The following is a 17,042-nucleotide window of genomic DNA, read 5'->3' on the forward strand; positions in this document are numbered from 1 at the left end:
GGAAAGACTTATTTTGCTGGCTTACTTTTGCATTTTTATACAGGTGGAGCGGAGGCCACATCAAATGGGGACAGTCTTTCCGTGTACGCCACATAACAACAGGGCGATATTTGTTCCTCGACGAGGAGAAGGGACTTCTGTTGGTAGACCCAGAGAAAGCCAATTCCAAGATGTCTGCTTTCTGCTTCAGAATTTCTAAGGTTTCTGTTCAATCAGCTGTCAGATTTATTTTAACTTGTCTAGATTAGAATTTAAGATGTACAGTACAGACCTAAAGTTTGGACACAAACTTTAGGTCTGTGTCCTAAAGTTTGTGTCCAAACATTTGGTCTGTACTGTACATATAAGGAAACAAAACCTCTTTTCCATTTAAAGGAAAAAATTGAAGTGGCGCAGAAGCGGGATGTGGAAGGCATGGGAATACCGGAGATTAAGTATGGGGAGTCTATGTGCTTTGTACAGCATGTTTCGTCTGGCCTTTGGCTTACATATGCTGCTGTAGATGCCAAATCAGCTCGCCTAGGACCTCTGAAAAGAAAGGTAAAATATGTCAAGTTTGGGGGTAAATGTAGAGTTTCTAAAAGTGGTTTTCCAACAGTGTACAAGATTTAGAAAATTTTGTTATGTTTCTCCATATTTAAATCAAATGTGATTTTGATATTCTAAAGCCACATTTTGTCATGTTTTAACCAAAACATCTATCTGTTTTTAGGGATTGTAGGTAAAATACAAAGCAGCAAATAAGGATGAAGTATAAAAAAAAACAACTTTTAAAATAACTTGAGACTGGGGGAGTGAGTTCACCTTCCAGCAGGACAATAACCCGAAAGATGCAACCAGTCATAAATACAATTGAGAATCAGTGGCCGAAATTTAAAATAGATTTTCACGGACGCTCTCCCTCCAGTTTGACTTAGACTTAGACTTAGACAGACTTTATTGTCATTTTGTATGCACAGGGTGTATACATAACGAAATTTTGTTATGTATACACATAACAAAATTGTGTATACATTTTGTTATGTGTATACATAACAAAATGTTATGTATACTCATTGGAACCTCATTGAGGTTCCAATGAGGTTACTCCAGAATAAATAAGATACAACATAAAATATAAATATTAAATATAAAGTGCAGGAATGACAGTAAAATAGAAGTTATTTAGCTATGTACATGAAGTGAGCTTGAGCTTCTTTTTCAAACCAGAATGGGTGGAAATGTCAGTCTTTAGATTTGAAAAGCTTTTAGGAAAATCACCTAAATGACTGAAATATGATGTGATATGTCTACGTTTTGCGTTTTTGCCTGATTTTAAGTGTCCATGACTTTGTCTCTCAGGCCATACTGCATAAAGAAGGTCACATGGATGATGCACTCACAGTTGCTCGATCTCAGACCGAAGAGTCTCAAGCTGCCAGAATGATATACAGCACAACAGGCCTCTTCAACCAGTTCATCAAGTAACTTCATTACTTCCATATTAACCTTTATGAATGTGTTTCTTTATTATCCGGTAATCAACATTTTATTTTTACCCTTTATGGTTGTGTCACGTTCCCAGAGGTTTGGATGCGTTGAGTGGAAAAAACAAATCTGCTAATCCGCCGTCTATGCCAATGGACGCAGTGGTGCTCTCGCTGCAGGATCTCATCTTTTACTTCCGACCACCTGAGGAGGAGCTGGAGCACGAGGACAAGCAGTTCAAGCTTCGCTCCCTGAAGAACAGACAGAACCTTTTCCAGGAGGAGGTTGGCCAGCCCAATGAGGATTTAATCAGTGGAAATTAGCTGAAGATAGATTTAATGTCACTTTCATTAAGTTGACTTTCTCAAACCTTTCTTATTTTATTATAGGGGATGATTTCCCTGGTTCTGGACTGCATCGATCGGCTCAATGTGTACAACACTGCAGCCCATTTCTCAGAGTACGCTGGAGAGGAAGCTGCAGAGTCATGGAAGGAGATCGTGAACTTACTGTATGAGCTTTTAGGTAGGTCCTGCACATTACATTTGATAAACATATTTTGGGATGATTTGGTTTTGTTAATTTTATTTCTTGCTTTTCCGCTTTCCTGAAGCTTCTTTGATCAGAGGAAACCGCGCTAACTGTGCTCTTTTCTGTGACAACCTGGACTGGCTGGTCAGTAAGCTCGATCGTTTGGAGGCATCTTCAGGTATCAGTGGCAGAATGGTTTGGTTTGAGCTCATTCTTTATAAAAAGTATATAGAGAAATAAAAGGAGATTTTATTTAGTTTTTTTTATTATTATTATTTCTTGGATGACTCAGGAACTTCTCTAAATACCTTTAAGACTTTTCTAATGCCTAAACTTCTGTATGTTCTCATTTGCATGACAGGAATTCTGGAGGTGTTGTACTGTGTTCTGATTGAGAGTCCAGAAGTGTTGAATATTATTCAGGAGAATCACATTAAATCAATTATCTCTCTCCTGGATAAGCATGGGCGCAACCACAAGGTTTGTAAATTCAAAATACTTTGTCTAGACTGTTTCTAAGAGCAGTCCATTTGTTGACTGTATTACTGACAGACCTCTAACAACGTATTCTGTTTAGGTTTTGGATGTGCTGTGCTCCCTGTGTGTGTGCAATGGCGTGGCTGTGAGATCTAACCAAAATCTCATCACAGAGAACCTACTTCCAGGTCGTGACCTCCTTCTTCAAACCAACATTATTAACTATGTAACCAGGTGGGTAAGTTTATGTGAGCGAATACTTTCCACCCCCCATCCCTGCACAGTTAATCTGAATTGATTTTCCTTTTTTTAATGCTTTAGCATGAGACCCAACATTTTCCTTGGAACTTGTGAAGGATCCACTCAGTATAAGAAGTGGTACTTTGAGGTGATGGTGGATCACGTGGAGCCGTTCATTACTGCCCAGGCGTATCACCTGCGAGTAGGTTGGGCTCTGACGGAGGGCTACAGTCCGTACCCCGGTGGAGGGGAAGGATGGGGGGGTAATGGTGTCGGCGATGACCTCTACTCCTATGGCTTTGATGGGCTTCACTTGTGGTCAGGTAAAGCAAACAATCGCTTGATGATAAATAATAAAATTGGGGTTTATGTTCATCGTAGTGGTAACAGCTTGAGTCTAAATTTTGACATTTAAAGCAAAGCTAAAAACGTTTTACTCAAGTTTCAAGCAAGTGGAGAGGTAAACTTTGTCAATTTCCACCAAGACTACAAAAACTGTGTGAGCACCACAGCTGAATTGTGTCACACACAGATGAATCATTTAGCACACTGCCAGTTTGCCTTCAGCGGAAATGTTTTGACTTTCTGCATTAATTATCTAAAGCAGCTACATCTTATATGCTTCCTCAGATGTCATTTTTAGACATCTTATTAATATTTAAGATGGCTAATATGTCTTCTTCCCTAAGTTTATACTTCAACTCTAAAAACTGTTGCTCTCTGATTAACCTGTTAGCATTTTGATATGGAACATTCATTGACAGGAAATAAAGGCTGTGGTTTAATTTTTTTATATAGGGTAATCACCAGCTGAGTGGGTTAAGCATAACATGTCCCTGTTTCTCAAGCCAAGTGAATTAATTTCTTTGTTTTATATTGTGGATTTACTTGTAGGGCGCGTACCACGGCATGTTGCTTCTCCCAGCCAACACATTCTGGCAGCAGAGGATGTGGTCAGCTGCTGTTTGGATCTAAGTGTGCCGAGCATCTCCTTTCGTATCAACGGACACCCTGTGCAGGGAATGTTTGAGAACTTCAACCTCGACGGCCTCTTCTTTCCAGTTGTCAGCTTTTCTGCAGGCGTCAAGTATGGCACTTTGAAGGTTTTTTTATTCTCAAAGTTTCTCTATTTGTCCTGTGCCACGGCTCAGTATTTTAAACAGCTAATGTTTGTTTTTTGTTCCAAATGCAAGGCTACGGTTTCTTCTTGGGGGTCGTCATGGGGACTTCAAGTTTCATCCCCCTCCAGGCTATGCTCCCTGTTATGAGGCAGTGCTGCCAAGGGACCGATTGAGGATTGAGCCCATCAAGGAATATAAACATGATTTTAATGATGTTCGCAACCTGCTCGGTCCAACCCAGTCCCTGTCTCACACAGCATTCACTCCCTGTCCTGTGGACACAATTCAGGTAAATCCTGCAAAGGAGTTTTAGCTCTTGCAAAACGTATAGTGTAGAGAACAAATTCTAGTTTTAGTCAAATCTCCATCTCATCTTTAGGAATTTTGACAAAATTTCTAAAGATTTTTAGGAATCTTTTTAAGCAAAAACTGCATTTTGCTTAAAAATCATATTGCATTGGTTTTAGTCTCAGTTTATTAACTTATTTTCTTCTTTCAGATTGTACTTCCTCCTCATTTGGAGCGCATTCGAGAGAAACTCGCGGAAAACAGTCATGAGTTATGGGCTGTTAATCGCATTGAACAAGGGTGGACATATGGACTGGTGAGGGTTTTCAGGATTTTAAATTTTTTATTTTAACTTTGTAGAGAAAGCATTGCTGGGAACAAAAACTATTCCTCCAAGCAAATGTTTATGCTTTTCTGTTTCTAAAGTTTCGTGATGACAACAAGAAGATGCACCCCTGCCTGGTAGATTTCCAGAGTTTACCGGAGCCGGAGAAGAACTACAATTTAGCAATGTCAGGAGAGACACTGAAGTACGTAGAAGTTTAAATCAACAGTTCTTGGTACTTCTGACGATTATGCTACTCTACTTAGTGTGGAGTAGCATAATCTATGATTTTAATTATACTGAAACCTGAACAAGAATAGAAGAGGAAGTAGATGTGGAAATGTAACTGTATTACCAGACTTTGATATGTATTGTTGCCTCTAAAACAAGGGTGCCCAAAGTGCAGCCAGGAGTATATCTGTGGAAGTTTGACATGAAAAATGTGTAGGACCTGTGTCTAATGTGTATTGTGTTTACTTTAACAGGACTCTGCTAGCTCTGGGCTGTCATGTGGGAATGGGAGATGAAAAAGCGGAGGAAAATCTGAAAAGGACCAAGCTCCCCAAAACGTGAGCTGCAACATGTTATACATATGGCATTTGAGTGTGGTACCATGTGATATTGTATCATTTTAATAATAAATGCCATAGTTGTGTATTTGAAAGATTCACTTACCCTTCACATCACAATGTATTGCTTGTTAGCTACATGCAAAGTAATGGATACAAGCCAGCTCCCTTGGATCTTAATCACGTCAAACTGACTCCAAATCAAAACACTCTAGTGGAGAGACTGGCAGAAAATGGACACAATGTGTGGGCAAGAGACCGGGTTCGACAGGGCTGGACATACAGTATTGTACAGGTATCAACTTCATTATGTGCAAAAATGCTGTGACAGTGAGTAATAAAAACTTTTCAATGTTTAGTGTTTAATTGATTTCGTTTTAACTTCAGTTGGACTTTTTTCAAATAGGATATATTGAACAAGCGTAATCCCCGTTTGGTTCCCTACAACCTGCTGGATGAAAAGACAAAAAAGACCAACAGAGAGACAGTTTGTGCAGCAGTTCGCACTCTTATCGGCTATGGCTACAACATAGAACCACCTGATCAGGAGAGTAGTAAGTTTGCACTGCTATTTCATCTATATTAATAGAAATCTTTCCATTTTGCCTTGTCTCCATGTTTTCTTATTTACCAGAAAAAAACATTTTAACAAACTTTCTTTTGCGTACCTCTAAAGGCAGCCTTCGTCCCACCAGTATTCCTTAAATCCTGGTTGTAGCATGTTATTTACTGCCATGTTTTTACTCTAGGTGGGCATGGACCGGGCAGCGCCCGTGGCGATAAAATCAGAGTGTTCAGAGCTGAGAAATCTTACGCCGTCACACAGGGGAAATGGTACTTTGAGTTTGAGGCTGTGACTGTTGGAGAGATGAGAGTGGGCTGGGCCAGGCCTTGTGTTCGTGCAGATACTGAACTTGGTGCCGACGAGTTGGCGTATGTCTTCAATGGCTTCAAGGTGGGATGCAGACTCACTTTGATTGTGAAAGTGGGCTAAACCCTTTATGATGTTAAATTCTCTTGATCGACGTTTTAGGCCCAACGTTGGCATATTGGAAATGAGCCATTTGGCCGCCAGTGGCAGTCTGGTGATGTGGTGGGTTGTATGATCGACCTCACAGAAATGAACATCATGTTCACACTCAATGGAGAAATGCTGATCAGTGACTCAGGCTCAGAAATGGCTTTTAAGGATATTGAGATAGGGGAAGGTAAGCACAGATCCAAAACGGAGCAGAAATAATCGAATAAATGGACACTGATGATCATGCTTTAAACATTTATAGGTTTCATACCCGTGTGCAGCCTGGGGCTGTCGCAGGTTGGTAGAATCAACCTGGGCCAGAATGTCAGTAGTCTTCGTTACTTTACTATCTGTGGCCTGCAAGAAGGATTCGAACCATTTGCTATCAACATGAAGCGAGACATTACAATGTGGTTCAGTAAAAGCCTTCCCCAGTTTATCACTGCTCCTACAGATCATCCACATATTGAGGTATTAATGCAATGCTTTTCTCAAATTATTTCTAAATATCAGTTTTTCACATGAAAACGTAACTTCTTTGCGTGCTTTTCTCTAGATATCACGTGTTGATGGGACAGTTGACACTCCCCCTTGTCTCAAGGTGACTCACAAGACATTTGGGTCTCAGAATGCCAACACAGACTTGCTGTTCTTCAGAGTCAGCATACCAATTGAGTTTCACGAGACCTTTAAAGTCCCTGCGGGGACAACACTCCTAACTCGGGCGCTGACCATTCCCGAAGACCAGGTTTTAGAGGTCGACCCAAATTCAGACTTTGAAATACTGAAGAAGTCAGCCACTCGCAAAGAACAGGAAGATGATAAGAAGGAACCCTCTGTGCCTAAAGAGACTTTGGCCATCAAAAATGGAGAGAACGAGAAAGATGCCTCTACCGAGAAAAGCAAGAAGAAAGGGTATGTGGTTATTTAGTATTCTGAGACAATTTGATTTCTATGCAGCTGGGATGTTGATAAAATATAATAATAGCCAAAAGTTTTGAGACCAACAGAGGTTAATTTTCTCTGACATTTGCTGCTAGAGAAACTTGAAAATCTAACAACCCTGAGTCCTGACATAATTGCATTTCATATGATCATTTTTCATAGCAACCTAGACATAATGCAAAATGCAATATGAAAATGCTATAAAAACCAAAGCAGTTTAAGATTTCTGTCAGTCTCAACATTTGAACCAGCTTGTACTATACATGTAGTAAGTGGTTTTGTCATTTACAGATTCCTTTTTAAGGCCAAGAAGGCTGCATTAATAACTCCACCCCCTGTCGTTCCCACGCTGCCTCGCTTAGTGGAAGATGTCGTACCAGATGACAGGGATGACATGGACATAATCCTGAACACCACAACTGTATGACTATTACTCATAGTTATTTCATTGTCAATGATCAAGTGGAAGCAATTTAGACTCTAAAATCAGAAATTGAAGGTTTATTTTGTAACAATTATGAATAATATGCTTAAACCAATAAGCTTTTCATGTCCTTTTTCAGTATTATTACTCGGTGCGAATATTCGCAGGACAGGAACCAGGGGGTGTGTGGGTAGGCTGGGTCACACCAGACTATCACCAGTATGATCTTCACTTTGACCTCAGCAAAGTGAGAAATGTAACAGTAACTGTTGGGGACGACAGAGGAAATATTCATGACAGGTGGGTTTGTTTCCCTAAAAATGTAAAAGCGTGCTCCAAAATCCTGAATCTTCTTGGTTTGTTTGCCTTCTGCAGTATAAAGCGCAGTAATTGTTACATGGTGTGGGGAGGAGAGTTTGGAAACTCCCAGCAAACTCGTGTCAGTCAGGAGGACTTTGTGATTGGCTGCCTCGTTGATTTGGACACAGGACTCATGACTTTCACTGCTAACGGAAAAGAGATAAACACCTTTTACCAGGTTTGTGGGCTTCTGCCTTGATACGGTGAAGTTCTCATGAAGTCCTGGTCAGCTGCAGCATCATCTACTTTCAGGTGGAGCCGAACACAAAGCTTTTCCCAGCTGTCTTCGTTCAGCCTTCCAACCAGAATGTGATTCAGTTTGAACTCGGCAAGCTCAAGGTAAACATCCACGATCTTCTCTGTTACCAAACCTTCATCCACACTGCAGCTGTACAGGTTACGAGGTTAACACCAATCTACATCTTACCTGAGGAAGGTGCCTCTCTTTTCGACTTCAGTTTGCGTAAATCTATGTTACTATATGAAACATTTATTAAAAAGGTTTAAGAATTACTTAAAGGAGGGGTACTATGTATTTTCCACACACAGAGTTCCATTTTATAGCACAATAAATGTTACCTTCAGTTGTTATCCTGTATATGTCAAACAGAACTTAATCAATGAATCCAAGCAACACTCTGGGTACATTTTTGGATGAAGACATTGTAAGATGATTTAACCCCCCAAAATTAGAGTTTGCATACCCCCTGTACTAAAAAGATAAGGATAAAAGATAACAGTTAGGATTAAAGACAGCAGTCCCCTCTACAATAGAGCAATTTGGATGAAATAAGGAATAAGTTTAAATTATTCACTCGTCATCAAATGGCACTTTGAACTGCCTTATTACTGAAACTATCCAACTTTTATTCTTTTCCCTGCAGCAAAGACTTTCACACCTGAGAGAGCTGTAGTCAGTGCACTCAAGTTTAGCTTATGTTTTCGGGGTTCTTATGTTTAACCTGCATGGCTAGCGAATTTGGATTTCCACTAAATTAAGATGCAAAGAGAATTATCGGCCAAAGGTCAGACTTATTTATGTCCAAATAAGTTTTCCTTGCCACCGTCATGATCGATCCTTCTCGTTTTGCCAGAACATCATGCCATTGTCAGCGGCCATGTTTCGGAGCGAACGCAAGAATCCAGTTCCGCAGTGCCCTCCTAGATTGGATGTCCAGATGCTAACCCCAGTGATCTGGAGTCGTATGCCCAACAACTTCCTGGCTCCAGAGACAGGTCGTGTTAGCGAAAGACTTGGCTGGATGGTGCAGTGTATGGTACCACTCACTATGATGGCCCTTCACATCCCAGAGGAGAGTCGGTCAGAAATATTTCCTCCTGCATGCCAAAGAGAAAACAATAATTTATTTCAGTTTTTTCTAGTTAAACCTGACTCTGTGTTTTATTTAGGTGTATAGACATACTGGAACTGTCTGAACGAATGGACTTGCTAAAGTTCCACTATCACACTCTGAAGCTCTATGGCTCTGTGTGCGCTCTGGGTAACAACCGGGTGGCACACGCACTGTGCAGCCATGTGGATGAATCTCAGCTTTTCTACGCCATAGAGAGCACCTACCTGCCGGGACCAATGAGGAGCGGGTTTTACGACCTCCTCATCAGCATGCATCTAGAGTCTGCTAAACGCAATCGCCTCGGAACGAATAAGGAATTTATAGTTCCGATGACAGACCACACGCGCAGCATCACTCTTTACACCGCTAAGTCTCACGCTTTACCCGGGGTTGGCCTCACTACGTGCCTCCGTCCAAAACTGCATTTCTCTTCCGTTGGGTTTGTGGGGACAGATCCAGATATTTACACACTGAGTCCAACCATCCCCTTACAGGTGAGATTTACTCGTTGTCGTATGTTATAGAAACTCTCTAGAGAAAGAAATACATTAATCTTCTTGTATTAAATTTGCAGGTGTTAAAGACCAAGGCTCTGAACATGCTTATCGAAGCTGTCCAGGATGGAAGTCAAGCCATGAGAGATCCTGTGGGAGGCAGCGTTGAGTTTCACTTTGTTCCAATCCTGAAACTCATCAGCACCCTCCTCATAATGGGTGTGTTTGACGATGAAGATGTCACGCACATCCTGAAAATGATTGAGCCCACAGTCTTTCATACTTCAAAATCAGAGGAGCCTTTGGAGGAGCCGTCAAAGTCGAACAAACAAGAGGAACCATCAAAAGTCGCAGTGGTCAACGAGGATGAGCAGGGAGTTGAGGCAGAAGAGGAAGAGGAGTTTGAAGATTATGGTTATGATGATGAGGAAGAAATAGAGGAAGAGGAAGAACTAGAGGAAACAGATGTAAATGTGCCACAAGGGGAAGCAGTGGAAATAGATTTCATAAATGGTGAGAAAGGAGCTGAGGACACAGAGAAAGAGACAAAACCAGTGGAAACCTGTGGGGAGTCTAAAGAGGAACACCTCGAACAAGGACTTTTTCAGATGAAACTACCAGAGTCTGTAAAACTGCAGGTACAAACTAGTATTGCTACTTTTTTCACCAAAAAGGTTTCTAAACAATGTCAGTATTCATTTTGCTTTTGTTATCTAGATGTGCACCCTGTTGCAGTATTTCTGTGACTGCGAGCTACGACACAGAGTGGAGGCCATTGCTGCTTTCTCAGATGAGTTCGTCACCCAGATACAGACCAACCAGAGGCAGCGCTACAATGAGCTCATGATGGCCTTCACCATGTCAGCTGCAGAGACCGCACGAAAGACCCGTGAATTTCGCTCTCCGCCCCAGGAGCAAGTAAGAAAACCGTATACGAACCTACAACTGCAACTTTCATCCCATGCAAATAGAAAATCAAACAAATATGGATTAGATTTTCTTTCATTAAATACCTATTTTAAATCAGATTTATCTATAGTGTTTGAACCCCCTGGTTTCAAACACTGTATAAAATGGCACCTACATACACTATACAAAATTTTTTCCCACTGTCTGACATAAAATCAGCCTGTTCAATATTTCTGCATAGAAAGTAATAAAAAAAACTATCTTGCTATTCTGTCATTAAGCTTAAAAAGTAGCATTGGTTTTCCTAACATAAAACAGTGAAAGTCTAGACTTATCTAACGTTAAAGGCTGAGGGGAAAATGGTTGTCCTATTATATAGATTTTGAAGTAAAAATATGATTCTGATTAGACGACATTAAATAACATTTTGTTACATATGTTGCTGATCTCTTTCCAAAGAGTTTCCATTTGTTTGTGCACTATTGTGTAGGTCAACATGCTCATGAACTTTAAAAGCTGCCCAGACGACGAAGACTGTCCAGTTCCTGATGAAGTCCGTGACTCCTTGCTGGTTTTTCATAATGCTCTTCTGACACATTGTGGTCAGTTTTAATCTGCTATACCCAGTCTGACATGAATTCTTTAAATCTCTCCTCTTCAAGTGGCTAATAAATAAAATGTTCAAGGCTTAATTTCCAAACTAAATTTTGCAGGTGTTCATATTGATGAGGAAGAACAGGGGGAGGAGGTGGACAATTCTCTTCGCGGGCGCCTGCTTCGTTTGCTGGAAAGGGTGAAAAAGTTTCGGCAGAAAAAAGTGGAGGTGGAGCTTGAACCGCAGGAAGATAAAAAACCAAGTGAGCTGTTACTCCGCTCTGTCACATGACGTTACAACACGGATATACCTTTTTTTTCTGGCAGGTTTGGCTTGAAAGAGAATCTCACATTTAATCTTTGAAATTCTGTTTTGTCCTTGTTGTTTATTCCCCTTTCCCGATTCTACCAGGCACATTGCAGGAGCTCATTTCCCACACCATGATCCATTGGGCCCAGGAGTCATTCATCCAAAACCCAGAGTTAGTGCGTATGATGTTCAGCCTCCTTCACAGGCAGTATGACGGACTCGGTGAACTGATGCGAGCACTTCCCAAGGCTTACACCATCAACAAGGTGTCGATACAGGACACCATGGATCTCCTGGAGTGCTTGGGTCAGATCCGCTCCCTGCTTATTGTGCAGATGGGTCCAGAGGAGGAGAGGCTCATAATTCAAAGCATTGGGTATATGGATAAAATTTTTGATTGAGGTTTTTCCTTTGGTTAAAACCGAAGGTGACAAGACATTAATCCAATCATTTTCTGCTCTTTAGAAACATCATGAGTAACAGAGTTTTCTATCAGCACCCCAACTTGATGCGTGCTCTGGGGATGCATGAGACTGTCATGGAGGTTATGGTCAATGTGCTAGGTGGTGGTGACTCAAAGGTATTCATTTTCAATGTCCTTGTTTGGGTTAAATACTGATGGGACTCAAGGCTGAAAAAGTAAAATTTTGTGGGATATGTGAAGTACATACATGTACATGTGAAGTACATTTAAGGCTATTTAAGCCTTAAATAGCCTTAAGCTCAACTTGATCATGCTGTCTTTCAACAGGAAATCCGCTTCCCTCGAGTGGTGACAAACTGTTGCCGTTTCCTCTGCTACTTCTGCCGCATCAGTCGCCAGAATCAACGTTCCATGTTTGATCATCTCAGCTACCTTTTGCAGAACAGCGGCATTGGCCTTGGTGACTGTCTCTGTTCACTTCTACAATTCTTACTGCTGAAGCCTAGCTGAACATGGTGTGCTGTTTGTTCAGGAATGCGCGGCTCTACCCCGCTGGATGTGGCTGCGGCATCTTGCATCGACAATAACGAACTGGCGCTGGCTCTCCAGGAGCAGGATTTAGAAATGGTAAAAGATTCCTATGACACCCTAAATAGTAGATTCACTTTACTTATCTGTCAATGCTAATATTTTCGTAGGTGGTGAAGTACTTGGCTGGGTGTGGGCTTCAGAGCTGCCCCATGCTGCTGGCTAAAGGCTACCCCGACATCGGTTGGAATCCCTGTGGTGGAGAGAAATACCTTGACTTTCTTCGTTTTGCTGTTTTTGTCAATGGTAATTTACCAAATATTTAAATTCTAAAATTTAACTTAAAGTCACACTTACCTTCTCCTTTTCTTGTTTGACAATAACAAGACATAAGATGATTTTCATTCACCTAGGAGAAAGCGTGGAAGAGAATGCCAACGTTGTTGTGCGTCTTCTCATTCGAAGACCCGAGTGCTTCGGTCCGGCGTTGAGAGGCGAGGGTGGTAATGGTCTGCTGGCTGCTGTGGAGGAAGCCATCAAAATATCAGAGGACCCTGCAAGAGATGGTCCCAGCATTAAAAAAGACAGACGTTTCCCCATGTAAGAGGTCTCAGTGTTGGATCAGAAAGAACTTTGTCCTAGCCACTTTGAGTTAAAGAACAAATTACAAAATGTATTCCTTTATTCCTGGAAGGTTTGGAGGAGAAGAGCAGCAGGAGGAGAATCGAGTGCACCTCGGAAATGCCATCATGTCCTTCTATTCTGCTCTCATTGACCTACTGGGACGATGTGCTCCAGAGATGCATGTAAGAGGAGCAGAGTCACAGCATTCATGCTAGATTTGTATAACATATCGGATATAATAGTAAACAAATGTGTTCTTTACAGTTGATTCAAGCTGGAAAGGGTGAAGCTCTTCGGATCAGGGCAATTCTGAGGTCCTTGGTTCCTATTGAGGATCTTGTAGGAGTCATCAGTCTTCCTGTTCAGATTCCTGCTTTGGGGAAAGGTAAAATGTTTAAGCATGGCAATGTTAAAGCATTTACACTGCTAATTCATTTAACAGAGCGATTCTAATACTTTTGCACTGTGCAATAATATTTTACTTAACTATATACTTTGTCACTTACTGTATTTTCTAAAAACATATAAATATCGTACAGTCATACATAACACACCACTAATTAATTGTAAGTGCAGTTAGACTTTCGTGTGGAACGTTTATGACCCCAAAGCGGCCTATAAGAGGAACATAGACATATCAAACCGCAGAGCAATGCTAGAGGAAGTAATCATGGATGGAGCCATTTATAGATTGCTTTTAAAGTTTATTCATCAAGGGCAGATGACAGTATCGTCACACAATCACAACGAGACAGAGGATGCTAATAAAAAGAAAGCACAAATAATATCAGCGGTCGTTTGCAGAGCGCTGACGGGGAAGTCTTTGTGGATGCGAAGTCAGACCAGGAGTGATAAGATTTTGATGTGATTCTCTTCAGTGACACAGACTTCTTCCACAAGTTCACAATTATAATTTCAGCCATTGTTTACATCCTGATTTACAATGTCTGGCTTTATCTGGTGCAGAATTATGATGCACGTCTCAGTTGAATGACATAAAAGTCGGACAAAATGCAATTTTTCCTGCAGTCCATTCAGACTGCAGGAAAAATAGCAAAAGTCATGAAAAACCATTTACTTCTTTTAATGGCATTAACAAACTGGAACTTTAGTCTTTTTCTATCACTTCTAGATTATTGAGTTGTTTTATTTCACTGTTTTAATAACTCGTTTTTTGTCAGTGTATCATACAGCCCTTTTGTGTGCATACTTTTAAACATGCTTTATGCTTTTCTTAGACAATAGCATCATAGAGCCAAAGATGTCCGCTAGTTTTGTGCCAGACCACAAGGCCCCCATGGTGTTATTCCTGGATAGAGTTTATGGGATTGACAACCAGGATTTTCTGCTGCATGTGCTGGAGGTGGGCTTCTTACCTGACATGAGGGCTGCCGCCTCTCTAGACACAGTGAGTCAGAAACGTCTTCTGGACTGCTTCAATACTCAGTGTCCAGTAAGTGTAGATTCAGCTAACAGCTGGGTTTTATTTCCAACAGGCCGCTTTCAGCACAACTGAGATGGCTCTCGCTTTGAACCGCTATCTGTGCACTGCTGTGCTGCCACTCATCACCAAGTGTGCCCCACTGTTTGCCGGCAGTGACCACCGAGCCATAATGATAGACTCCATGTTGCACACGATCTACAGACTGTCTCGAGGACGAGCCTTTACAAAGGCACAGAGAGACATCATAGAGGAGTGCCTCATGGCTTTGTGCAAGTAAGCTAACGCCTCAAACAAATATAGCAGTTCTCTCCTTTATCTAATATTGTTAGGTTTGTTCCTGAAGGAGGCTTTGTTTGTATTGCCTTCAGAAATTTGCGCCCGGCCATGCTTCAGCACCTGCTGAGACGCCTGGTGTTTGATGTGCCCATTCTAAATGAATATGCCAAACGACCACTGAAGGTGTGAAGACGTTTGATTATTTTCTTGATTAAAAAAAGTGTCTTCTTTTGAGTTTCAAGTTGTTTTTTTTGTTTTATCACTTTTATTGTCTTGGATCTGCAGCTACTCACCAGCCACTATGAGCGTTGTTGGAAATATTACTGCCTCCCAAATGGCTGGGCTAATTTTGGAGTTGCTTCAGAGGAAGAGCTGCATTTGACTCGCAAACTTTTCTGGGGTATTTTTGAATCATTGGCCCACAAGGTGAGGTCCCGGAAATGGAACTGCCAAAATTTGAACTTCTTCAAGTTTTCTCATGTTACACAACACAAACCGGGATTAGTGGCTCTGACATGCGAAAAAGTGAAAAAAGTTCTTGATGTACAAATACTCAAATGCATTAGCTGCCAAGTGTCTGTTAATACTGTAACATATTGTCATTAATCATTCCAGAAATTTGATGCTGAAATTTTCAAGATCTCAATGCCCTGCCTCTGTGCCATTGCTGGAGCCATTCCTCCAGATTATGTGGATGCCAGCTACTCCTCCAAAACAGAGAAAAAGGCATCGGTAGATGCAGAGGGAAACTTTGATCCTAAACCAGTTGAGACCACAAAGTAAATATTTTCTGAATCTGTTTGATGAACACATTTTTCATTTGTTTTAATATTATAGCTAAATCTTCTCTGATTTCTTGCCTCCAACAATAGCACCATTATCCCTGAAAGACTGGATCCCTTCATCAACAGATATGCTGAATACACCCATGATAAATGGGCCTTTGAAAAGGCAAGACATGTTCCTACCAGCTTGCTTAGTTTCCAGTATATCCATTATACCAATTCAGAACCAACACAATAAACTTCTTTGATTGTAGCTGATATGATAACCACAGAAATCAATTCTCTTTCTAACAATAAATGATCCCGTTTGTCTTCTGTGTGGCAGATTCAAAACAACTGGTCATATGGAGAGGTGTTGGATGAGAATGCAAAGACTCATCCCATGCTCAGACCATACAAAACCTTCTCAGAGAAGGTAAGCTGTCCATTGCAGGTTGTTTCATATCGCTCATTCTCCTCTTCATGTGAGGCTGATTTTTATTTATTTATTGTTTGCAAAGGACAAAGAGATCTACCGCTGGCCAATCAAAGAGTCGATAAAAGCCATGCTGGCATGGGAATGGAACATAGAAAAAGCCAGAGAGGAAGAGGAGTCAGAGAAGAAGAAGGCAGCTTCTAGAAAAATTTCCCAGACTGCTCAGGTTTGAAGGTCTTTTATGTCTCCACACTTTATGTTGCAGCGCTACGTATATGTTATAAGGTTATCTTTCTGTTACAGGCAACTTATGACCCGAGCCATGGTTATAGTCCACAGCCTATTGACATCTCACACATGGCTCTTTCAAGAGATCTGCAGGTATGGCAGTAAAAGTTTAACAGCGCCTGCTTTTATCTCAATTTTTAGTCAATAATAACAGCTTACATTTGAACACAGTCAATGGCAGAGCAACTTGCTGAAAATTATCACAACACCTGGGGACGAAAGAAAAAGTTAGAGCTCCAAGCAAAAGGTGGAAAAAAAAATCTGCTGCTATATTATATTTTAATATTGAGGATGGAGCTTTTCCTAATTTCTCTTTGGTTGTGGGATTGTTTGTATAGGAGGGGGGACACATCCTCTGCTGGTGCCTTATGACACTCTGACAGCGAAGGAAAAGGCCAGAGACCGAGAAAAAGCTTACGAGTTGCTCAAGTTCCTGCAACTTAATGGATATGCTGTCACAAGGTAAAAAAAAAAATAATCTGGGGTGCTGGTTATAAGGAGCAGGGAATTACATTTTTTACATCAGTTTTTGTTTATGTTCTGTGATTTAATTGTGCAGTCCTAATAGATTTAGTCTTTTCTCCTGGCCGTTCCAAAGACCAAAGCTGACTTTTTTTTTATCAAGCTTTGGTAATAGAAAACTGAAGCAAATTAAATACTTGTTTAAGTGTACAAATATCAGAAACAACATAAATACTGGTTTGGTCTCTTGGTAAAAAATGGATGTATGGGTAGAAAGTTCTTTTTTCCACAACAACGCAACTCACAAACTTTGTAATTTTCCACAAATTGCAGCATACAGAGGAAGATCTTTGAATTTTCCACTTT

At 40.9% G+C, this 17,042-nt stretch overlaps 1 protein-coding gene across 8 annotated transcripts in view; it reads left to right on the forward strand.

The window, feature by feature from the left end:
* Positions 1–17,042, forward strand: part of LOC122844448 (ryanodine receptor 1-like) — a 55,044-nt gene that overhangs the window by 5,674 nt on the left and 32,328 nt on the right. For all 8 annotated transcript variants that reach the window (XM_044139887.1, XM_044139890.1, XM_044139891.1 and 5 more), the window contains 49 exons: positions 44–200; positions 376–540; positions 1,342–1,463; positions 1,565–1,751; positions 1,857–1,992; positions 2,081–2,176; positions 2,360–2,478; positions 2,576–2,709; positions 2,797–3,038; positions 3,610–3,802; positions 3,909–4,125; positions 4,336–4,440; positions 4,551–4,654; positions 4,935–5,018; positions 5,154–5,313; positions 5,425–5,572; positions 5,768–5,973; positions 6,052–6,226; positions 6,302–6,510; positions 6,596–6,954; positions 7,276–7,405; positions 7,548–7,708; positions 7,784–7,946; positions 8,021–8,107; positions 8,863–9,089; positions 9,179–9,617; positions 9,698–10,255; positions 10,335–10,535; positions 11,017–11,128; positions 11,240–11,383; positions 11,533–11,806; positions 11,896–12,010; positions 12,182–12,314; positions 12,387–12,481; positions 12,553–12,688; positions 12,796–12,982; positions 13,077–13,188; positions 13,271–13,391; positions 14,245–14,414; positions 14,503–14,723; positions 14,819–14,909; positions 15,012–15,152; positions 15,342–15,505; positions 15,599–15,677; positions 15,837–15,926; positions 16,012–16,152; positions 16,230–16,307; positions 16,386–16,461; positions 16,553–16,676. In XM_044139887.1, the coding sequence (XP_043995822.1) occupies positions 44–200; positions 376–540; positions 1,342–1,463; positions 1,565–1,751; positions 1,857–1,992; positions 2,081–2,176; positions 2,360–2,478; positions 2,576–2,709; positions 2,797–3,038; positions 3,610–3,802; positions 3,909–4,125; positions 4,336–4,440; positions 4,551–4,654; positions 4,935–5,018; positions 5,154–5,313; positions 5,425–5,572; positions 5,768–5,973; positions 6,052–6,226; positions 6,302–6,510; positions 6,596–6,954; positions 7,276–7,405; positions 7,548–7,708; positions 7,784–7,946; positions 8,021–8,107; positions 8,863–9,089; positions 9,179–9,617; positions 9,698–10,255; positions 10,335–10,535; positions 11,017–11,128; positions 11,240–11,383; positions 11,533–11,806; positions 11,896–12,010; positions 12,182–12,314; positions 12,387–12,481; positions 12,553–12,688; positions 12,796–12,982; positions 13,077–13,188; positions 13,271–13,391; positions 14,245–14,414; positions 14,503–14,723; positions 14,819–14,909; positions 15,012–15,152; positions 15,342–15,505; positions 15,599–15,677; positions 15,837–15,926; positions 16,012–16,152; positions 16,230–16,307; positions 16,386–16,461; positions 16,553–16,676 (8,088 nt within the window). The remainder of the gene's footprint in view (positions 1–43; positions 201–375; positions 541–1,341; positions 1,464–1,564; positions 1,752–1,856; positions 1,993–2,080; positions 2,177–2,359; positions 2,479–2,575; positions 2,710–2,796; positions 3,039–3,609; positions 3,803–3,908; positions 4,126–4,335; positions 4,441–4,550; positions 4,655–4,934; positions 5,019–5,153; positions 5,314–5,424; positions 5,573–5,767; positions 5,974–6,051; positions 6,227–6,301; positions 6,511–6,595; positions 6,955–7,275; positions 7,406–7,547; positions 7,709–7,783; positions 7,947–8,020; positions 8,108–8,862; positions 9,090–9,178; positions 9,618–9,697; positions 10,256–10,334; positions 10,536–11,016; positions 11,129–11,239; positions 11,384–11,532; positions 11,807–11,895; positions 12,011–12,181; positions 12,315–12,386; positions 12,482–12,552; positions 12,689–12,795; positions 12,983–13,076; positions 13,189–13,270; positions 13,392–14,244; positions 14,415–14,502; positions 14,724–14,818; positions 14,910–15,011; positions 15,153–15,341; positions 15,506–15,598; positions 15,678–15,836; positions 15,927–16,011; positions 16,153–16,229; positions 16,308–16,385; positions 16,462–16,552; positions 16,677–17,042) is intronic.

The sequence above is a fragment of the Gambusia affinis genome, linkage group LG15, assembly GCF_019740435.1.
Source record: "Gambusia affinis linkage group LG15, SWU_Gaff_1.0, whole genome shotgun sequence".
NCBI lineage: Eukaryota > Metazoa > Chordata > Actinopteri > Cyprinodontiformes > Poeciliidae > Gambusia > Gambusia affinis.